The 23,838-nt window shown below is 34.3% G+C and overlaps 1 protein-coding gene across 1 annotated transcript in view; it reads left to right on the top strand.

Annotated features, from left to right (window-relative positions):
- The window catches only part of LRRIQ3 (leucine rich repeats and IQ motif containing 3), a 221,244-nt gene extending 201,560 nt beyond the window's left edge, over window positions 1-19,684 (top strand). The window contains exons 7-8 of the mRNA XM_004758195.3: window positions 1,427-2,150; window positions 19,060-19,684. Of these exons, the coding sequence (XP_004758252.1) occupies window positions 1,427-2,150; window positions 19,060-19,216 (881 nt within the window). The 3' untranslated portion in view covers window positions 19,217-19,684. The remainder of the gene's footprint in view (window positions 1-1,426; window positions 2,151-19,059) is intronic.
- The last annotated feature ends 4,154 nt before the right edge of the window (window positions 19,685-23,838 follow it).

Genomic DNA, 23,838 nt, shown 5'->3' with positions numbered 1-23,838 from the left:
AATCTTTAGTAACTTATTAAAGTTGTGTTTTCTATCCCTGATCTTATTATTCTAGGCCAGCTTTCTCATGCCAAGATTTATACAGAAAATCAAATAACACAAAAGAATACTTTTTCTAGGTGGTTCCCCAGACCATATCCTATTTACTCTAGAACTCTAGAACTGAAATTCTGTATTTTGTTCCTCTGTGTCTAGTGCCTTGCTTTGGACCCAAACTTTTAATAGACTTTTCAAGACACTTTGACTTTGTATCCTGGTATATTACCTTTTATATTTGCTAGACTTGATTTTCTACTTCGCTTTAGACTGCTTCCTTTTCTAATGTTAATATTCCTATGGCCCCTAGTGAAAATCATGCCTGTTTGCTTCTTCCCTGCTGCCACCTAGGTCCTACCCTTCTTTATGGTCACTTCAACTTCCATCAAATCTCTACCAGTGGATTTGCATTTGACATATAAAGACTTTAAGATAATTTTCTATTAGAAAAAATAAAACTGTTGTAGACTATAGTTAGTAGAGATGTAATTTTGGTAGAGGAATTAGTTAAACATGGGAACCATCTTTTCCTAAGACCAATAAGCATAACTTTTGGAAAAAAAATTGTATTTGCCATGGGTCCTATAATCATAACTAGGTTTGTCAGAAAATAAACAAATAGACCCAGAAATATATATTGATTCAAACATAATTACCATTTATTTCTGGCTTCTGTAAGAATCCAAGTTTGATTAATTCTGGTGAATACATAGTTTTTCAAGCTGTGATTCAGGGAGCCAGGGTCCTTCCACACTGTGGATTCGCCGTCTTCTAGGGCCTTATCCTTATCTCTGTCTAGTGAGTCAGAAGAAGAAAGAAGATATAGAGAAAATATATTCATTTCCTTAGACCAGAAATGACACATATTACTTCTGTTCACACATTACTAGAGAGGACTTAGTCTCATTACTATACATTACTAACAAAGGAAGTTGAGGGATTTGTGTGTCCAATAAGAGAAAAAACAATTATGATGGTAGCTATTCATTTCTACCAGTTAAGACAAATAAGGTAAAATGGATTACAAAGTCCTTTACAAGTATAAGCTAATAATAACTAAGTGTAAAAATAATATGCCCCATTAAGTACTAAGTATAAGATAAGATACTGCTATTCAGTCATTGCCAATTAAGTGATTGTGAGAGATAATGCAGGAAATACAGGAAATCAGTGCATTTTTGAGTTAAATGGTTTCAATAGTGATTTCCCTCACCAAAATCACTATTAAAACACAAGTTTACAAAGAACATCAGTGGGGAAAATGCTCCTTAATAAAGTCAATAACATGTTCTTGTCACCTTTATTAATGTAGCTTTCAAAACAATAGGGGCGGAAAATAAACTGCTTAGCATTTGTGAAATGTATTATATTTGTCTTCCATATGATGTAGGTCAGAAGGAGTCTGAAGATGAAAGTGAGAATGAAGAATTGGATGCCAGTTTTAGGATATCAGTGTTCAAACTACCCATACATACTTCAGAATCACTGAAGTATGCAGCATTATTGAAAGAAAAATATTATTTTCCTACATATGTCCAGCCATTTCCTACTACTCATCAAAAACCAGCAATCAATAAAAAAGACATGCTGTTGAAGAGTAATGTAAGAAAAGAGTTTTTTACAGCACACAGAACTGGTATAAAACTCCAAACACTTTGGGATATTGATAGATATTACTCAGAACAAGAGAAGCAGGAAAGCCATAAGAAAAAAATAGCGGCTATCACCATTGCACAAGGTGCCCGAGAAAGAGTTCACTCAACTGTTCAAGAAAACCTAAATAAGAAAAAAAATGCTGCACGAAAGCTAATTGCAAAAGATAACGAGACAATTCAGGATGGTTTACTACAACTTTGGCAGGACAGATTCAATTACCTCAAAAAAGTTAGAGAGAGGAGAGCTATGTTTCTAGCACAAAAAAAACAAAAGACTGAAGACCGTTTATTAATTCAAAACATAAGTAATGAGCGCACTCTTTTATCCAAAGGAATTATTAAAATGGACAGATTGAGGAAGAATCAAGCTGTCTTACAAGAAAAATGTCTGATTGTTCAGCAAAGACTAGAAATGGAAAAATATCAAAAGAATTTATTAAAACAAATGAAGGAAATCAGGTAAGTACAGTTTTGATATTATAGAGGCTTTAAAGTCAATTACATGTTAATATTGTATACTAAGTATTGGGACCTAATAAACAGTACTTTGTTTATAGCATTCTCTTTGAAAAATAGAGACAATAAAAAAGGACAAAAATGTTGTTATATATTACCAAAGATGAGACAATAAAACAACTCCGTCTCATCCCTACCTCCACCTAAACCAACAAAACCTGCTTCTTAATGAATGGCTATTCTTTTAAATGACAATCATCATTAGCCTCTGGACCATTGCTAGAAACCAGTCTTTTACAACTCAGTCTCTCTCAGTGGCAACATCTAATAGGTTTCCTTATTCATTTTACTTTTAAAAGGAGTCTCAAACTGATCCTTTTCAATCCCACTTCTCCCATTCTAATGCAGACTCAGAGTCATTCTAAGATTCACAATTTATCCTTCAAATTGAGAGTTCCATCTGCATTCTCAAGATATCCTTTCTTCAACCCAAATCTGTTCTCTAGCCAAGCTTCAACTGTCTTTTATTTTTTTAAATATTTTATTTATTTATTTATTTGAGAGAGACAGACAGAGCTTGCAGGGAGGGTGTTGGGAAGAAGGAGAGGGAGAAGTAGTCTCTCTGCTAAGCAGGGAGACTCACCAGGGACTCGACCCCAGGACCAGGACCATAAGATCATGACCTGAGCCTAAGGCAGTGACTTAACTGACTGAGCCATCCAGGCACCTGCCCACAACTGTCTTTTAAAATTAAGTTCTGATCATATTACTTCCCACGTAAGTATATTGATGCTTTGCCATTGTCCAACAGAATAAAATCGGAATAGCATTTCAGACATCATACTTTGTTCCAATTTAACTAGACTGGTCTCACCAAATTTTCTTTTTTTTTTTTTTTTTTTTTTTTTAAAGATTTTATTTATTATTTATTTGACAGAGAGAGAAATCACAAGTAGGCGGAGAGTCAGGCAGAGTGAGAGAGAGAAGCAGGCTCCCCGCTGAGCAAAGAGCCCGATGCGGGGCTCGATCCCAGGACACTGAGATCATGACCTGAGCCGAAGGCAGCGGCTTAATCCACTGAGCCACCCAGGCGCCCCTCACCAAATTTTCTGCTTATAGCCTTTCCTTCTTCCCCTAATAGCACTGTTTGCTCCATACAGACTAAATTATTCCCAATTCTCTACCCAAATTTGTAGTTTCTTATTCCAGTGACCTTACTAGTTCTATCCCCTTTTTCTTAAAGTATGAACTTCGAAAGAGTACTACAAGCCCATAATGTTAGTGCTATCTACATATTATTATGCAACACAAGCCTCTTTTATTATTGTGCAAATTAGAAAGATTTGGAATGTTCACATTGGTGAGGGGTTAGTGCCTGTATGAGAGGACAAGGCACGGATTTCTCCAGGGAAACACATCACTAGTGGCTGATGCTTGGCTGAGTGTGACTGTATTTCCATTTGTCCCCTATTTGCCCCTGTCATGCAGTGTATGAACTGTACAACCACTGACAAAACTCATCCTTTTATTATTCATCCTTTAGTAACCAACTGAAATGATACCTGTACTTTTTACCTTTCCACAACTGTTCTTCCGGTCTGAATTAATTCCTTTCATTTGGTGGTTCTTCCTTAGTACTTGATTTAGATCTCAGTTGTAGCAGTTACCATGAGATGGCCTTTATCAGTTTAGCTTGTAAAGACCTTTATGAAATAATTTGGTCTATCTTTTCATTTCTAGTACAGTAGTTTCCTAACTAGTTTGTAAACTAGTACAGTAATTGCCAAAATCTATTCAGTAATTATTTATTGAAAAAAATAGGATAAAAAAAGGTTTTTGAATTAGTAATGATTGCATGTAAGTCCATGTAAGTCATATGCTAGATCCCTGGGGCAAGCGCATAATATGTATATATATATATGTGTGTGTGTGTCTGTGTGTATCTATATATCTATATCTGTATCTGTATCTATATCTATAATACATATATAATGTATGAATATATATGTTTGTATACTGTATATATACATATGTATATTAGTGTGCTTAATACTTCAGCCATTGGAATGAGAAATAATGTGTATTTTTTCAGAATGTGTAGTGAAGATATAAAACCAAAATTGTTAAATATATACTAAAAATATAATTAACCAAATTTTGAAAATAGCTTCACTAATTATTAGAATAGGTATCTATCTTAAAATAAGTGCTTATTTCATGATAGTAAATTTTTCCTACACTTTTTTTTTTTTTTTTTTCTATCTCTCTGTGATCATTGGCATTTCTACTAGGGAACACCTTCCATTCAAATCATTTAAATGGTAATTCATTTTCAGCTATTGAAGATGTCAAAGTGATATGGGGACATAAAGATTATTTAACACCAATAAACTGAAAATCTAAGTGGGAGATAAGTCACCCAGCAATAAGACTACCAGAGTTAAATAATAATACAAACATAATATAAGAACTTCAAGACAAAATTAAAATTTCTAGTTAAATGGTAGGTAATAAATAAATGAGAGTAATCTAGGACACCTTCAAAGAGAAAGCATAACTAAATATCAAAGCGTTAATTCATTTCAATTCTCCCCAACACCCCCATATAAAAATTAATAACATATTCTTGATCCTTTAAGAACTCACCATTCAGTGGCAGGTATAAGCATATACTTGAATCATTACAAAAAATAGAAGTAGGAAATTACAGTTGTCAATTTGAATTTGGAAAAGCAAAGTACTGGGGGAAATCATAATTGGCAAAGTGGATGAGCAAAATCGAAGAGTTCAGAATAGGTAACATGGAGGGGAGAGGAAGGAGGTAGTGAATATTGCTCTACTCATAGCAGAGATTTTTTTTTTAATTTTTTATTTTTAATAAACATATATTTTTATCCCCAGGGGTACAGATCTGTGAATCACCAGGTTTACACACTTCACAGCACTCCCAAAGCACATACCCTCCCCAATGTCCATAATCCCACCCCCTTCTCCCAACCCCCCTCCCCCCAGCAACCCTCAGTTTGTTTTGTGAGATTAAGAGTCACTTATGGTTTGTCTCCCTCCCAATTCCATCTTGTTTAATTGATTCTTCTTATACCCACTTAAGCCCCCATGTTGCATCACCACTTCCTCATATCAGGGACATCATATATATGATAGTTGTCAAAAGAAATGAAATCTTGCCATTTGCAACAACATGGATGGAACTAGAGCGTATCATGCTTAGTGAAACAAGTCAAGCGGAGAAAGACAACTATCATAGCAGAGATTTTTGAAGAGGGATGATTGAAAGTGCAGTTGCTTAAGAAACATTAGCTTAGAAAGGGACTGTAATTTCAGTGGACAGTCACATGGTAAAGACCATTAGGAATCCTACTTAAAAAAATAAAACTTATTTTAAACATGCATTTTACCACAGAACCTTTATTTCAAGAAATGTCTCAGAATGCTAATCCTCAGAATACACTTGGGACAAAGCTCTCTCAAACAAATTCAAAATTTTTTAAAAATTGTTTCATGATGATTTTTAAATTTTAAACTAAACTTAGTGCAAAGACTCTGAAAATTAATATTGACTCAAAATATATTAAGCTATATTTAATAAATTTAAACTATTAGTTGTCAAAGGATTTTTTTATGAAGAGTATAATTGACATATACCATTATATTAGTTTCAAGTGTACAACATAATGTTTTAATAGTTATGTATATGGTAAAATGATTACAATAAGCCTAGTTAACATCTGTTACTACACATAATTACAATTGTTTTCCTTGTGATGAGGACTTTTGAGATTTAGTCTCTCAGCAAATTTTAAATACACAATATAGTGTTATTAACTATAGTCACCATGCTATATATTCCATCCCATGACTTATTTTATAACTGGAACTTTGTGTCTTTTGACCTCCTTATCCATTTTACCTACTCCTTATCCCCCACCTCAGGCAAGCACCAATCTGTTCTCTGTTATCTGTAAGTTCAGTTTGTTTAGATTCCATACATAGGTGGGATCATATAATATTTGTCTTTCTGTCTAACTTATTTCACTTAGTATAGTGCTTTCAAGGTCCATCCATGTTGTTGCAAATAGCACAATTTCCCTCTTTTTATGTATAAATGATATTCCATTGTATATATACTAAAACTTCTTTCTAAAGGATATTTTTTAGAGCATAAACTGTAACTCACACTATAAAATGAACACATCAAAGATTTTATTTAACTAATTAAGGAACCAATAAGATGTTTTAGCCAGTTCAAATGACAATTCTAGGAGCACGTATATATAAAGGCAATCAGGAATGCCAAAATAAATTTAGTCATTATCCACTAGTGATAATTATAACTCCACTGGACTAAATTCGCTTATACTTTTATAGACAAGAATCATTTGTATTACTCATAGCTTTCTTAAACTTATATAGTGTTGTAGAATAGATCAATGAGATTGAAAGACACAGATAACTCTGAAAGGTGCACTAGAAAGGATCCCAGTACTCGTTTTTTTACTCTTTCAAAGTCTTTTACACAATTTTGTCTGATATTAGATTGGAGCTTATCAAGTCACAGTTTTATCCTGGTGACATTTTTAACTATCCAAACAGTGTAAATACATATGCCTAAGGCTTGCCTAGAAATACTTAGCGATCCATATTGCTGCTTATTTCATCTACATTTTTAAAAGCTGAGTGCTGAAGTATAGTTTACATATAGTATTACATTAATTTCAGGTATACAACATAATGATTTGACAATGCTATGCGTTACAGAGTGCTTACCACCATAAGTGTAGTTAACCGTCTGTCACTATACAACATTATTACAATAGTATTGCTTATATTCCTGATACTATACTTTTCATCTCTCTGTGCCCGAGGGGAAGTGGGTAGGGCGATGGGTGAAATAGGTGAAGTGGATTAAAAGGTACAACTTTGAATTATAAAATAAACCATTTATAATTTTAAATGTTATCACTAAAAAGTAGTTTGTACTAGAAAAGAGCATAAAGTAATAAGAAAGCATTTGCCTTTTCCTAGTTAAAAGCAATTTTTAAACTATTTACTGAAATTCTTTATATAATATCTTTTTAAGTATGAAAATATTTTATATACTTCTCCGCCAAAATTTAAAAACATCTTCCTTAATGTATACTGTGTGTGTGTATGTGTGTATGGTTTTTGGAAATAATTTTTCTATAATTTAGTATATATTTTGGAAAAGAGAATGAAAGCTAGTCTAGTATATCAAAATACAAATCTAGTGCAAATCAATGTTAGAGGAATTCAATCAGCTTAGTTTTATCACAGCAAATTGAATGCCTGGCCATCATTAATTTGTAGAGGATACAGAGTCAAATGAGTTTCCTAATGTATCTTAACTGAATTATCTTCTCTTGCAAGCTGTTGCAAAGATATTATCCATCTCCTTGAAAACACACAGGAATAAGGCAATATTCTGGCTATGTAGGTAACATGTCCTAAAAGACATTACTGAGTTTTATTATAAGTGTTTTTCAAGTAAAGATTTTGTATCAATATGCAGAAGAGAGCAGTGAGTCAAAAAAGTAAAGTCTGGCCAGAGACCTCAGCAATTTTTCAGTTCTTTTTCTCCTGATTCTTCATTAATGTATCAAACACTTGACCTAAAAGCATTCTGATGAATCTCAATTGCTAGGGAAGTCATTACTGAGAATTTAGTTCCTGATCCTGCTGTGGAATGAGGAAGCATGAAAAAAGAAAGAGGAACCATAAAGCTCTAGTTTAGAAAGTTGATAAACTATCTGCAAGGGTATTTAAGACTGAATTAAAAAAGAGACTTTGAAATGAGAAAAAAATATATCTCAGGTAAAAGCTGGTCATGAAATTTCCAAAATATTCTTATTCATACTCTGATGAAAGTTCTCAGGGCAGAACAGCAGGGTGTCCATTTTGCAATAAAGTATCAATTAGCATGGAAAATCTGGCACATACGGCATTTTATCTAATTATATCATCTTCTGCTTGTCCTTAGTTTGGTCATCAGCTTACCTCCTAGACTACTCTCTTCATTTACTGTGGTGTTTATATCCTGATTTATAAAGCTCTTCTCCATCCAATTCAGCTGTAATCACAGTGAACTTCCAAATTCATAAGAACAGCCCTCCCAATTGCCTAATATTTTTGGATCTCAACAACCTTTAAACTCATTTTCATAGACACATAAAGGCTTTCTCATCACTTGGAACTGCCCTACCTCATAAATCTTAAATCCTTGTATACTTATTTTTGAATAAAATATTTTATCTTTTCAATTCTTGTCTTCTTTTATTTCACCACATGAATTATTCAAATATATTATGACACTCGAGCCTCAAATGAACTTCCTTAATTGTTTCTTTTCTTTTCATTTCTACCGTGGCTTCCAGGATTCTTCATATCAGTTATTCTTTTCTCCATTTCATTCAGTGTCTCTGAAGTCCTTTCCTTTCATTGCCTCCACAATGCTAACCACCTCAGCTCCTACCTTGGAATAATCCAACTATCTCTATGCTTTGTGTTCAGGTTAAAATGACTAAAAGAAATCACTAGCTTGTAAATTTACACTAATATTAATTGTATGGCCTCCAACTTTAGCTTCTCCCTCAGTTGGTTACTCTTTTTCCTCTTATCTGTAACAGTACATACATGGCAACTCTGAACATGTAATTAAGGGTACTAATTCATGGATCTTAAAATAGAGAAATTATCTTGGATTATCCAGACAGGCCCAATGCATCACATGAGGCTTTACATGTAGTAATAGAAAAGAAAGGCAGAGAAATTGAAAGTAGGAGGATTCTATGTGACATGGCTGCCTTAAAGATGAAAGAGACAATGTGGAAAGAATGAGAAGGAGATGAATTCTGACAACAACCAAGAATCTGGGGAACAGGACCTCACATCCTGGATGAGAATCACAGCCGTGGGGCCCATGGGTGGCACAGTCATTTGAGTGACTGACTTGTGGTTTTGGCTCAGGTCATGGTATCTGGGTCTTGATACTGAGCCTGCATCAGACTCCCAACTCTGTGAGGAGTCTGCTAATGTTTCTCTCTGCTCCTCTGTGCACTCTCTCTCTAAAATGAATAAATAAATCTTAAAAAAAAAAAAAGAAAGAAAGAAAGAAAGAAAGAAAGAAAAAAGAACCACAGCACCGGCTGACATCTTGATTTCAGCCTTGTGAGAAACAAAGCAATAAACCCAGCTAGCTAATCCATGCTGTGCCTGGACTTTTGACCCATGAAAACTGTGAAATAATAAAGTGGTTGTTCTTACAAGCCAATACCTTTACAGTAATGTGTTACACAGCAATAAGAAAATACAAATTTTAACTTTGTTCTTCCTTTCCCAAGATTGCTTTGGTTAATATCAGACCTTTGCATTGACATAGAATTGAAATTTTAATAAATTCAAAATACCTAAGTTTAATATTTATTCATCTTAATCTTATATCTTAATATAATCTTAATCTAAATTTGATCTTCTATAAATGTAAAACAAATTTAAAAGTTAATTTCTACCAAAAAGACTCTTAGCATATTCATTGGGGTTGCATTGCATATATAGATAAATTTGGGGATAATTAACATCTCGATAATACTGTCTCCCAGTCCTTGAAATGGTGGAACTTTCCATTAATTTAGATCTTCTTTAATTTTTCAAAAATAGTTAATTAAAAATAATAATTTTCACTCATAAGTCTTGTATATCTTTTGTTAAACGTATACCTAAGTATTTGTTTTTATTTTTTTGATGCTATTGTAAATGGAATTATTTCTTAGTTTTATTTTACAATTATCTGACCCTGGCGTATATAAATATAATAGATTGTTATTTCTCACTCTTCAGTAATTTTTAATAGTTTAGTTTTTTTTGTTTTCATTGTGTTCTTTTGTTTGTTTGTTTTTTACATTTAGTCCAGAGTTTATAATTGTTATCTGTATGATGTTTATTTTAATACATTTTTTAGACTGAGTTAATACTATTAATTACATGTGCAAAGTCCCTTTTGCCATGACTCCTACTCTGCTACATGTCCAGATATAGCTACTCTCTAGAAATCCAGATTCAAAATAGTTAATAGCTAATTTTCATTGAATGATTATTAAATGTCAGGCATTCTAAAGGCTTTAAATGTATTGGCTATTTAGTTCTTACTAAATCCTATGAGTTAGACTACCACTTCTTAAAGATAAAATGATTCAGACAGAGTTTAAATAATGTGTATCACATCTCACAGTAAGTTGCAGACCTGCATCTCAACCCCAAGCAGAATGGCTTTACTACATTTTCTCTTATCCATTAACCATTGCTTCTCTCTGGTCAACTATGTGAGCATTACCACATGGACAGCCAGGATCCTTAAACACAATATTACCAAAAGAGAATTCTGATATTTCTTTTCATCTGGCTGCTTTTCCTATATTTCCTATTCTGATGAATACCATTATTATCCATCCAGTAAAATTAATTATTAAATGTCAGGCACTGTTCTAAGGATTTTAAATGTATTAACTCATTTAGTATTTTACTGAACCTCATGAGTTGGATTATCCCATTTTTATAAATGAAGAAACTGAGGTAAAGAAAACTGAAATAACTTATCTAAAATCACATAGTCAGTAAGTTGCAGACTTTCCGAATTTGGCCTTTCTTCTACTCCCTAAATGCAGATTTCTGAGTATATGTAAATATAATTTTTTTTAATAAACATATAATATATTTTTATCCCCAGGGGTACAGGTCTGTGAATCGCCAGGTTTACACACTTCACAGCTTTCATCATAGCACATACCCTCCCCAATGTCCATAACCCCACCCCCCTTCTCCCAACCCACCTCCCCCCAGCAACCCTCAATTTTTTTTGTGAGATTAACAGTCAATCATGGTTTGTCTCCCTCCCAATCCCATCTTGTTTCTATTCTTCTCCTACCCCCTTAACCCCCCATGGTGCATCTCCACTTGCTCATATCAGGGAGATCATATGATTGTTGTCCTTCTCCAATTGACTTATTTCGCTAAGCATAATACCCTCTAGTTCCATCCACATTGTCACAAATGGCAAGATTTCATTTCTTTTGATGGCTACATAGTATTCCATTGTGTATATATACCACATCGTCTTTATCCATTCATCTGTTGATGGACATCTAGGTTCTTTCCATAGTTTGGCTACTGTAGACACTGCTGCTATAAACGTTTGGGTACACATGCCCTTTAGGATCACTACATTTGTATCTTTAGGGTAAATACCTAGTAGTGCAATTGCTGGGTCATAGGGTAGTTCTATTTTCAACATTTTGAGGAACCTCCAAGCTGTTTTCCAGAGTGAATGCACCAGCTTGCATTCCCACCAACAGTGTAGGAGCATTGCCCTTTCTCTGCATCCTCACCAGCATCTGTCATTTCCTGACTTGTTAATTTTAGCCATTCTGACTGGTGTGAGGTGATATCTCATTGTGGTTTTGATTTGTATTTCCCTGATGCCGAGTGATATGGAGCACTTTTTCATGTGTCTGTTGGCCATCTGGATGTCTTCTTTGCAGAAATGTCTGTTCATGTCTTCTGCCCATTTCTTGATTGGATTATTTGTTCTTTGGGTGTTGAGTTTGTTAAGTTCTTTATAGATTTTGGACACTTTATAGCCCTTTATCTGATATGTCATTTGCAAATATCTTCTCCCATTCTGTCAGTTGTCTTTTGGTTTTGTTAACTGTTTACTTTTCTGTGCAAAAGCTTTTGATCTTGATGAAATCCCAATAGTTCATTTTTGCCCTTGCTTCCCTTGCCTTTGGCGATGTTCCTAGGAAGAATTTGCTGTGGCTGAGGTCGAAGAGGTTGCTGCCTGTGTTCTCCTCAAGGATTTTGCTGGATTCCTTTCTCACATTGAGGTCGTTCATCCACTTTGAGTCTGTTTTCGTGTGTGGTGTAAGGAAATGGTCCAATTTCATTTCTCTGCATGTGGCTGTCCAACTCTCCCAACACCATTTATTGAAGAGGCTGTCTTTTTTCCATTGGACATTCTTTCCTGCTTTGTTGAAGATTAGTTGACCATAGAGTTAAGGGTCTATTTCTGGGCTCTCTATTCTGTTCCATTGGTCTATGTGTCTGTTTTTGTGCTGTCTTGATGATGACAGCTTTGTAATAGAGCTTGAAATCCGGAATTGTGATGCCACCAACTTTGGCTTTCTTTTTCAATATTCCTTTGGCTATTCGAGGTCTTTTCTGGTTCCATATAAATTTTAGGATTATTTGTTCCATTTCTTTGAAAAAAAATGGAGGGTATTTTTAGAGGAATTGCATTAAATGTGTAGATTGCTTTAGGTAGCATAGACATTTTCACAATATTTGTTCTTCCAATCCAAGAGCATGGAATATTTTTCCATTTATTTGTATCTTCCTCAATTTCTTTCATGAGTACTTTATAGTTTTCTGAGTATAGATTCTTAGCCTCTTTTGTTAGGTTTATTCCTAGGTATCTTATCATTTTGGGTGCAATTGTAAATGGGATTGACTCCTTAATTTCTCTTTCTTCTGTCTTGTTGTTGTTGTAGAGAAATGCAATGGATTTCTGTGCATTGATTTTATATCCTGACACTTTACTGAATTCCTATATAAGTTCTAGCAGTTTTGGAGTGGCGTCTTTTGGGTTTTCCACATATAGTATCATATTATCTGCACAGAGTGATAGTTTGACTTCTTCTTTGCTGATTTGGGTGCCTTTAATTTCCTTTTGTTGTCTGATTGCTGAGGCTAGGACTTCTAGTACTATGTTGAATTACAGTGGTGATAATGGACATCCTTGCCGTGTTCCTGACCTTAGCAGAAAAGGTGTCAGTTTTTCTCCATTGAGAATGATATTTGCGGTGGGTTTTTCATAGATGGCTTTGATGATATTGAGGTATGTGCCCTCTATCCCTACACTTTGAAGAGTTTTGATCAGGAAGGGATGCTGTACTTTGTCAAATGCTTTTTCAGCCTCTATTGAGAGTATCATATGGTTCTTGTTCTTTCTCTTATTAATGTGTTGTATCACATTGATTGATTTGCAGATGTTGAACCAACCTTGCAGCCCTGGAATAAATCCCACTTGGTCATGGTGAATAATCCTTTTAATGTACTGTTGGATCCTACTGGCTAGTATTTTGGTGAGAATTTTTGCATCTGTGTTCATCAAGAATATTGGTCTGTAATTCTCTTTTTTTGATGGGATTCTTGTCTGGTTTGGGGATCAAGGTGATGCTGGCCTCATGAAATGAGTTTGGAAGTTTTCCTTCCATTTCTATCTTTTGGAACAGTTCAGGAGAATAGAGATTAGTTCTTTAAATGTTTGGTAGAATTCCACCGGGAAGTTGTCTGGCCCTGGGCTTTTGTTTGTTTGGAGATTTTTGATGATTCTTTCAATCTCCTTACTGGTTATGGGTCTGTTCAGGTTTTCTATTTCTTCCTGATTCAGTTGTGGTAGTTTATATGTCTCTAGGAATGCATCCATTTCTTCTGGATTGTCAAATTTGTTGCGTAAAGTTGCTCATAGTATGTTCTTATAATTGTTTGTATTTCTTTGGTGTTAGTTGTGATCTCTCCTCTTTCATTCATGATTTTATTTATTTGGGTCCTTTCTCTTTTCTTTTTTGATAAGTCTTGCCAGGGGTTTATCAATTTTATTAATTCTTTCAAAGAACCAGCTCCTAGTTTCGTTGATTTGTTCTATTGTTTTTTTTTTGTTTCTATTTCATTGATTTCTGCTCTGATCTTTATGATTTCTCTTCTCCTTCTGGGTTTAGGGTTTCTTTCTTGTTTTTTTCTCCAGCTCCTTTAGGTGTAGGGTTAGGTTGTGTACTTGAGACCTCCTTGTTTCTTGAGAAAGGCTCGTACCACTATATATTTTCCTCTCAGAACTGCCTTTGTTGTGTCCCACAGATTTTGAACCATTGTGTTTTCATTATCATTTGTTTCCATGAATTTTTTCAATTCTTTAATTTCCTGGTTGACCCATTTATTCTTTAGAAGGATGCTGTTTAGTCTCCATGTATTTGGGCTCTTTCCAAATTTCCTTCTGTGATTGAGTTCTAGCTTCAGAGCATTGTGGTCTGAAAATATGCAGGGAATGATTCCAATTTTTTGATACCGACTGAGACCTGATTTAGTACTGAGGATGTGATCTGTTCTGGAGAATGTTCCATGTGCACTAGAGAAGAATGTGTATTCTGTTTTTTGGGATGAAATGTTCTGAATATATCTGTAATGTCCATCTGATCCAGTGTGCCATTTAAGGCCTTTATTTCCTTGTTGATCTTTTGCTTGGATGATCTGTCCATTTCAGTGAGGGGATTGTTAAAGTCTCCTACTATTATTCTATTATTGTTGATGTGTTTCTTTGATTTTGTTATTAATTGGTTTAGATAGTTGGCTGCTCCCACTTTAGGGGCATAGATATTTAAAATTGTTAGATCTTCTTGTTGGACAGATCCTTTGAGTATGATATAGTGTCCTTCCTCATCTCTTATTATAGTCTTTGGCTTAAAATCTTATTGACCTGATATAAGGATTGCCACTCCTGCTTTCTTCTGATGTCCATTAGCATAGTAAATTGTTTTCCACCCCCTCACTTTAAATCTGGAGGTGTCTTCAGGTTTAAAATGAATTTCTTGTAGGCAACATATAGATGAGTTGTTTTTTTTTTTTTTATTCATTCTGATACCCTGTGTCTTTTGATTGGGGCATGTAGCCCATTAACATTCAGGGTAACTATTGAGAGGTATGAATTTAGTGCCATTGTATTGCCTGTAAGGTGACTGACTGTTCCTGTATATTGTCTCTGTTCCTTTCTGATCTACTACTTTTAGGGTCTCTCTTTGCTTAGAGAACACCTTTCAATATTTCCTGTAGAGCTGGTTTGTTGTTTGCAAATTCTTTCAGTTTTTGTTTGTCCTGGAAGCTTTTAATCTCTCCTTCTATTTTCAATGATAGCCTAGCTGGATACAGTATTCTTGGCTGCATGTTTTTCTCGTTTAGTGCTCTAAATATATCATGCCATCTCTTTCTGGCCTGCCAGGTCTCTGTGGATAAGTCTGCTGCCAATCTAATATTTTGCCTTTTTATGTTACAGACTTCTTTTCCCGGGCTGCTTTCAGTATTTTCTCTTTGTCATTAAGACTTATAAATTTTACTATTAGGTTATGGGGTGTGGACCCATTCTTATTGATTTTGAGGGGCATTCTCTGAGCCTCCTGAATTTTGATGCTCGTTCCCTTTGCCATATTGGGGAAATTCTCCCCAATAATTCTCTCCAGTATACCTTCTGCTCCCCTCTCTCTTTCTTCTTCTTCTGGAATCCCAATTATTCTAATGTTGTTTCATCTTATGGTGTCACTTATCTCTCGAATTCTCCCCTCGTGGTCCAGTAGCTGTTTGTCCCTCTTTTGCTCAGCTTCTTTATTCTCTGTCATTTGGTCTTCTATATCACTAATTCTTTCTTCTGCCTCATTTATCCTAGCAGTGAGAGCCTCCATTTTTTATTTCACCTCATTAATAGCCTTTTTGATTTCAACTTGTTTAGAATTTAGTTCTTTTTTTTCTCCAGAAAGGGCTTTTATATCTCCCAAGTGTGTTTCTCTTATATCTTCCATACCTTTTTTGAGCCTAGCTAGAACCTTAAGAATCGTCATTCTGAACTCTTGATCTGACATATTACCAATGTCTGTATTGATTAGGTCCCTAGCCTTAAGTACTGCCTCTTGTTCTTTTTTTTGTGGTGAATTTTTCCACCTTGTCATTTTGTCCAGATAGGAGTATATGAAAGAGCAAGTAAAATACTAAAAGGGTGGCAAAGACCCCAGGAAAATCACTTTAACCAAATCAGAAGAGATCCCAAATTTGGGCGATTGGGGAGAAAGGAGATAAAAATAGGTTCAGGAAAAAAAAAAAGAAAATAAAATTAAAAAAAGAAAACAAAGAAAGAAAAAATATAATAAAGAAGAAATATATATATATATATATTTATTCTTTATTATATTTTATCTATTTTTTATCTATAATTATTTACTATATATTTACTATATTTTATCTAGTTTATCTAATATATATATATATATATATATATAATATATATATATATATATTAGATAAACTAGTTAAAAAACGTTAAAAAAGAAAAGGGTGAAAGTTTAAAAAATTTAGCAGCAGAAGAAAGAAATTGAAAAAGAAAAAAAAATTAAATTAACTGCAAGGCTAAAGAATCATGGGGAGAAAGCCATAAGTTCCGTGCTTTGCTTTCTCCTCCTCTGGAATTCCACTGCTCTCCTTGGTATTGAACTGCACTCCTTGGTAGGTGAACTTGGTCCTGGCTGGATTTCTTATTGATCTTCTGGGGGAGGGGCCTGTTGTAGTGATTCTCAATTGTTTTTGCCCCAGGCAGAATTGCACCACCCTTAACAGGGGCCAGGCTGAGTAATGAGCTCGGGTATGCTTTCAGGAACTTTTGTTCCCTGAATGCTTTCCGTAGAGTTCCTGAGGATGGGAATGAAAATGGCGGCCTCTCAGTCTCCGGCCCGGAGGAGCCAAGAGCTCGGGCCCCACCCCCAGAGAATAGTGCCCAATTACTCCCATTTCCCTTGCCTCTAGCCACGCTCTGAGCTCACCCAGCCTGTGACCTGTTCAAGGTTACCCTGAGCTGAGAGCTCACTCCTTGGCTCTGTCTCTGTAGCTGGCTTCCCCATTCTAATACCTGCCAGCTCTGCGACACTCAGACACCCCTGATCCTTCTCTGACTCTGCAGGATTGAGGCCATGCTGATCCCACATGGGCTTCACTCCGGTTTAGCCTCTGAGTGATGTCCCTCAGCAGAACAGACTTTTAAAAGTCCTGATTTTGTGCTCCATTGCTCCGCAGCTTGCTGAGAGCTGGCCCTTTCTCCCCAAGTCTATCTTCCCATTACTTTGGATTCACTTCTCCTCCAGTCCCACCTTTCAGAAAGTGGTTGATTTTCTGTTTCTAGAATTGCTGTTCTTCTTCTCTTTGATCTCCTGTTGGATTTGTAGGTGTTTGCAATCTTTAGATAAGCTATCTAGCTGATCTCTTGCTACCTGAAGTAGTCTCAGCCTGCTACTTCTCCACCATCTTGTCTCCACATATGTAAATATAACTGAAGAGTTCTATGATCTGCTGTAAGTCTGTTTCTTCAGAATTATCTGTTCCACTGTCTCAGAAATTAGAGTGTTGTCACTTCTTAGAGCATGCCAAGCTGTGCTATTATCTTGCCTTTATTTTAGTTGTTCATGCTATTTAAACAAACATACATGAGTGAAATGTTCTTCCCTTATACTTTCTGCCTAAAAAATACACATCTTTCAAGACTAAGTTCAAGGATTATTTCAAATCTGGTCTTTTTTTTCTTTCCTTACCCCCTTCTTCAGATTATATTTACTAATTTTTTCATTATGCCTTCCTTGTATTGTTACATAGTGCTTTAATTATACCACTAAAATATTATTTATGTATTCATTATTTCTCTACTTTCTATAAACCTCTCATACTTATGTCATACTTATCTTTATGATTCCAGCATCTTAGGGGCATTATAATACATAATTAATGTATGAATGAGGATGAATGAGTGAAATCCTGTAAGGACCAGAACATTTTCTAGTTTTGACAGGGTAACCTCATTCACCTTTTCCCAACTTAGAGTCTATATTAGTCTGCTGGTGCTGCCATAACAAATTACCACAGACTGAGTGGCTTAAACAACATAAATTTATTTTCTCACAGTTTTGAAGGCTAGAAGTCCACGATCAAGGTATGTCAAATTTGGTTTCTCAGGTTTGAGATCTTTTTTCCCTGGCTGCCTTCTCATTATGTTGTAATATCATGTTTGTTCTATGTGTTCATATCCTTAGCGTCTCCTTATCTTTTTAATAAGGACACCACTCATATTATCTGCCTGATAACATTTAAAATTAATTACCTCTTAAAGACCCTATCTCCAAATACAGTAATATTCTAAGGTACTGGAGTTTAGGACTTCAATATGAATTTGAGGGTTGGAAGTGGGAACACAGTTCAGTCCATAACAGCATCCTAGAAGAAACTTGGATATAGTGAGGCTTAAATAAATGTTTTGCAATTTTTTTTAAAAGATTTTATTTAGGAATGCCTGGGTGGTTCAGTTGGTTAAGTGTCTGCCTTCTGCTCAGGTCATGATACCAGGGTCCTGGAGTGGAGTCCCTAGTGTCTGGGCTCCTTGCTCAGAAGAGAGCCTGCTTCTCCTTCTCCCTTTGCCTGCCCCTCCCCCTGCATGTTCAGTCTCTCTGTCAAATAAATAAATACAGTCTTTAAAAAAATAAAAGATTTTACTTATTTGAGAGAGAGAGAACATGCACACACAAGCAGAGGAGAGGGACAGAGGGAGAGAGAAAGGCAGACTCCCCACTGAACAGGAATACTGATGAAGGGTTCAATCCCAGGCCCCTGTGTTTAATGACCTGAGCCAAAGGCAGACACTTAACCAACTGAGCTACCCAGGAGCCCCCAAAATTCTGAACATCTTAGCATAGCCTGGTTTAGATGCCTTGTTGAGAATCTAAACAAGGATTTATGAAAGTTCTGTTACAACCAATAGAAATCTTAGAAATATTAGAAATAATATAAATATTATTAAATAAATTATAGGTATTTATTTATTAAATAAATTATAAGTATTATTGATATAATAAAATTCTATGCAATAAGTGAAGTTCTAATTTTTTTCCCGTTTGTATGTCTGTTTTAAAAGCATCTACTTACCATTAATAATCTGAATGATTGTTACACTTTTTGTTTTTTAAAAGTATCTCATTCTAAAAAAAAAAAAAGTATCTCATTCTATTACTTTACTTTTTTTTCTTTTTAGGGCTCAAGAAACATATAAAAAACACTGTAAAGAAAAATTTGTTTTTGATATGATTGCCTTTCAAAAAGCTTGTGAAAGATTTGAAGATGCTAAAACAAAAGCTGCAATTATGAAAACGAATTTCATCTTTCAAGTTCCCAGAGGAGTGACAAAATGAACCAATGCCAGGTTACATCTGTGGTCCTTTTGAATTATGGCTAATATGTTTAGTTGAAGGACTTTGAAATAATGCTATGAAAGAAGAAACATTCTATGTAACAAGATGGATTTGTATATAAATCTTCTAAAATATAAACAATAATTAAACTGTTTCTCTTGTTGATCATAATTTAATTTGAATCAAGTTAACATGACACCCCCAAAAGGTTCCTTATATTTCCAGATGTCCAAGGAACATTTAAAACTTATTTAATTTATTTCAGGAAATAATACAGAGGCATTAATTGTATTGCTTCATATCCCAAGGATAGTTACCCTAAAGCTATTTTCAGTTTCTCTGGCAATCTTAGCATAGTAATTTTTGCCCCAGCTGCTGACTTCTATTAAGACACTGTGTACTTTGATTAGTTTCATTACGTACTTTCATATATTTAATTATATTTCCCATTTATTTTGTTAAAACAATTTCTGAGTTTCTTATTTCAAAATAAAATCTTCACCATTATATCAGTGATCCATATCCTTATCAAAATTCAGAAAATGTCAAACATAAACCGGAAATTAAGCATTCCTTTTGGCTTCCTTGGTGATCATAAGATTTTTATATATTTACTTTTGATGTATTTGCCTTTTGCATACATTTGGGGGAAGAGAGTAGAGAAAGACAGAAGACATATAATTATATAATTGTGATTATAAAGTATACAGAAATAGTATACATGTTAATGTTAAGTCTATTTAATACACAGTCATGGTAAAATTAGAAGAAAGATATAAAGGAGATAAAAGTTTCCTTTGTAAAGTGTAAGTTAATTTTCAATAGTTTTTTCATTTATCTAGAAAAATAAATGTCTATTATTATGACATGCTCACTTAATACAGTGTAACTAGTGCCACTCAATATCTCTCCTTATACTCATCAGTTATATATGCAAGTTTTTAAGTGTCTGTTTTAAAAATTCTCTAATTTTCTTAGTCTATGGTAAATTTTCAAAAATCAAGTATTTTTAAATAGCAGTTATTCAGTTATGCCTCTATGCTGGACTGCTAAAAATATGTTTGTAGTGTTTTCCTAATTTTAATAAAATAATAGCTGTCTATTTAATTCTATGTCACCAGCTCTTAGTATGCTGTTTTACAAATAACTAATTGAGTAATTCATACTAATATTTCTAATTATTCTTCAAAAAACAAAGAGAGATAGTGTGAAGTGGTAAAAAAACATGACAGATATAGTTTCCTATAACAAGTTAGATAATCTCTATGATATCCTAGTTTTCCTCTCTATATTTGGAAATAATACATATTTTTGGGGAATTTAATGAGAAGAATAATACATGTCATATAGTATTATTATGAAACTTAACTGAGGGGAAAAAAACACATAAAGCAACACAATGCCTTCTATACAGTAAGCACTTCATAAAGGTAAATGTTTAGTGATGAAGGCAGAAGTCTTCTCTATTTAGCTATAGGAAGAATTGTTATCTATTTATATAAGATTTGAGGAGAGACAGATATCATCAAGAAATAGAATTTTGCCTGATATATTTGGATATAATTTATTTATTGAATCAGTAACTATACTGAAGTTTTGTTGACCTTCCTTTATTCTCCTATGCTATACTATTTATCTTTCATAACCTTTATCACATAACAGGTTATCAATAACATCCTTGATTATTTCTGTCTACCCAACTGTTAGCTTCTTAAAGGAAAAACATTTTACTTATCTCTGTGTTTCTATTACTTTGTACTAAGGCAGATATTATATTACATACAATGCTTTTTTTGTTTATAACTCTCTTTTTCTATTTAAGTTCTATCCCAGGTCAATCTAATGACCTTACTGTTTTGAAAAATCAAAAATCTGTATCTCTTCTATCTTTAGACTTAGTATGTCTCCTATATTTCCAAATGCGTGCTAGACATGGAAGGCATTAAAGTACCTTTAAAATCATATGTTAAAGGGGCGCCTGGGAGGCTCAGTGGGTTAAAAACTCTGCTTTCTGCTCAGGTCATGATCCTGGGGTCCTGGGATCGAGTCCTGCATTGGGCTCTCTGCTTCAGTAGAAGATATTTTTTCTTTCTTTCTTTCTTTCTTTTTTTAAAGATTTTATTAATTTATTTGACAGAGAGATAGCACAAGTAGGCAGAGTGGCAGGCAAAAGGAAAGGGAGAAGCAGACTCTCTGCTGAGCAGGAAGCCTGATGTAAGGCTCGATCCCAGGAATCTGGGATCATGACCTGAGCCAAAGGCAGACGCTTAACCTACTGAGCCACTTAGGTGCCCCATTTTATTTTTTTCTTTTACTGTACAACATCTTATTAAATATGAAGCCCTATAAATTCTATGTGCAGAGGGTCTCTGTGTCAGAGACTGGCAGACTTTTCAACAAACCTATTTCCTATTTCTTCAGGACATGATTAATCTATATTTTTCAGCCTTCTTTGTGCAGTTAATTGTGGCACAGGACTGAATTTTGACCAATGAAATCTGAGTAAAAATGATTTCCAGCTCTACAGGTATGTACCATGCACTGTCCTCCATGATTTTTTCTTTTCTTTCACCACCTTGGAAAACATGCTAAAAATGACTGAGCTACAAAGTGAAAAGAGCATAGGTTCTTGAATCATGGCTTATAGTGTGATCAAGAAAACCTACTGTGTTCCTTAATTGATCCAAAGGAAATTCAATTATGATAAGGTTTTTGTAACACAACTGACTACATTAAGTCAGCAGTTAATAGTGATTTAATCAACAGAGAACTTGGTACTCAAAGTAAGGATGCTGCTATTACAAAATCCCAATAAATACGCTCTTGGCTTTCCTGGATAGTGAGGAAACTAACACTGAGAATATAAATATGGAAACTCGTGTCTACTGATAGTGTATCCCAGGGGTTAGCAAACTTTTTCACTACCAGTTAGTAAAATTGTAGGATTTGTGGGCCATACAGTTTCTAGTTTTGCACTGCTATGACATAAGAGAGACATAGATGAGATATACAAACAAAGCACTCAGTTCATGGTAGTGATACTTACGTACAAAGGCAGTAAACATTTCATAAACTAATGAGAAATGATTCATTCTCTTGAGATTCACCTGGTGTCTTTTTGATACATTTATATCATATTTTGAAGAAAAATTTTCCTAAAGTTGCTTATTTTTCTGCCAACAGGAGTGAGTCCAGGAATTGCAGAGGCTAACAAAAGTCATTCCATGGAGGGGGAAATGGCAGAGGGACGGGATAACAGCAGGAGAAAAGAGGCCATTATGCAAATATACATTCATTCATGTAATCACATTAGGACAAGCTTAGAAAGGAACTCTAAATATGTTCTCAGATAAAAGTTTTCTTCCTATTATTTGATTAGTCTATTATTTTGGCTATGTATTATTAACTACAATAATTTGTTAATAGATATACAATATAAAAAAGATATAAACTACATCAATAACCTAAAATGTGAGTGGAGAGATAATTAAAAGTGTAGAGTTTATGTATGCTAATAAAGGTAGATTGTTATCAGCTTAAAAATAAGATGCTATAATTATAAGATATTTTGTGTAAACCTCATGGTAACCACAAAGGAAAAACCTGTAGTAGATACAAGAAAGGTTGACATAAAGGAATCAAGCTATATCACCACAAGAAGTTAAAAAGGAAGACAGCAAGAGAAGTAAGGAACTGCAAACAGGCAATAAAAAATTAACAAAATGACAATAATAAGGCCTTGTCTATTAATAATTACTTTAAATGTATATGTATTAAATTCTCTAATCAAGAAATAGAATGCCTAGATCTATAAAATATAAGATCCAATGTAAGTATTTATTTACAATTTTATTTATTTATTTGATAGAGAGGGAGATAGCAAGAGAGGGAACACAAGCAGGGGGAGTGAGAGAGAGAGAGAAGCAGGCCTCCAGCTGAGCAGGGAACCAGATGCAGGTCTTGATCCAAGGACCCAAAGGTAGAGGCTTAATGACTGAGCCACCCACGTACCCCTGATTGTATTTATTCACCTAATGCTGGGGCACTTAAATGTATAAAGTTAATACTAACAGAACTGAAAGAAGAAATAAATAACAATAATAGCAGAAGACTTTAATACCCAATTCATAACAATGGAAAAATCACCAGACAGAATACCAATAAGGAAACAGCAGACTTAAACAACACTATAGATAAAAAAGATTCAGCAGATTTAGATAGAACATTCCATTGAACAGCAGCTGAATACTCATTCTTCGCTGGTGCACAAAGAACATTGTCCAGGGTGGGTCATATGAAAGGCCACAAAACATGTCTCAACAAATTCACGAAGACAGAAACCGTATTAACTTTTCTAAACACAATGGCATGAAATTAGAAATCTTAGAGTAAAAGAGAAATAAAATTCACAAATACACAGAAATTAAACAAGAAACAACTAAGCAACCAATGGATCAAAAATAAAAGGAAAATCAAAGATCTTGAGAAAAGTGGAAATGAAAATATAATACACCAAACTGTAACAAACCGAAGCTTCCCTAAGAGGAAAAGTTATAGCTATATATCTCTAATATTTAAAAAAACTCAAATGACATAATGTTATATATCAAAGAACTAGAAAA

This window comes from Mustela putorius, unplaced genomic scaffold, assembly GCF_011764305.1.
Source record: "Mustela putorius furo isolate JIRA1106 unplaced genomic scaffold, ASM1176430v1.1 tig00003853_pilon_pilon_pilon, whole genome shotgun sequence".
NCBI classification, from domain to species: Eukaryota; Metazoa; Chordata; class Mammalia; order Carnivora; family Mustelidae; genus Mustela; species Mustela putorius.
The sequence above is the reverse complement of the archived record's forward strand: the minus strand, read 5'-3'. Positions and strand labels throughout refer to the sequence as shown.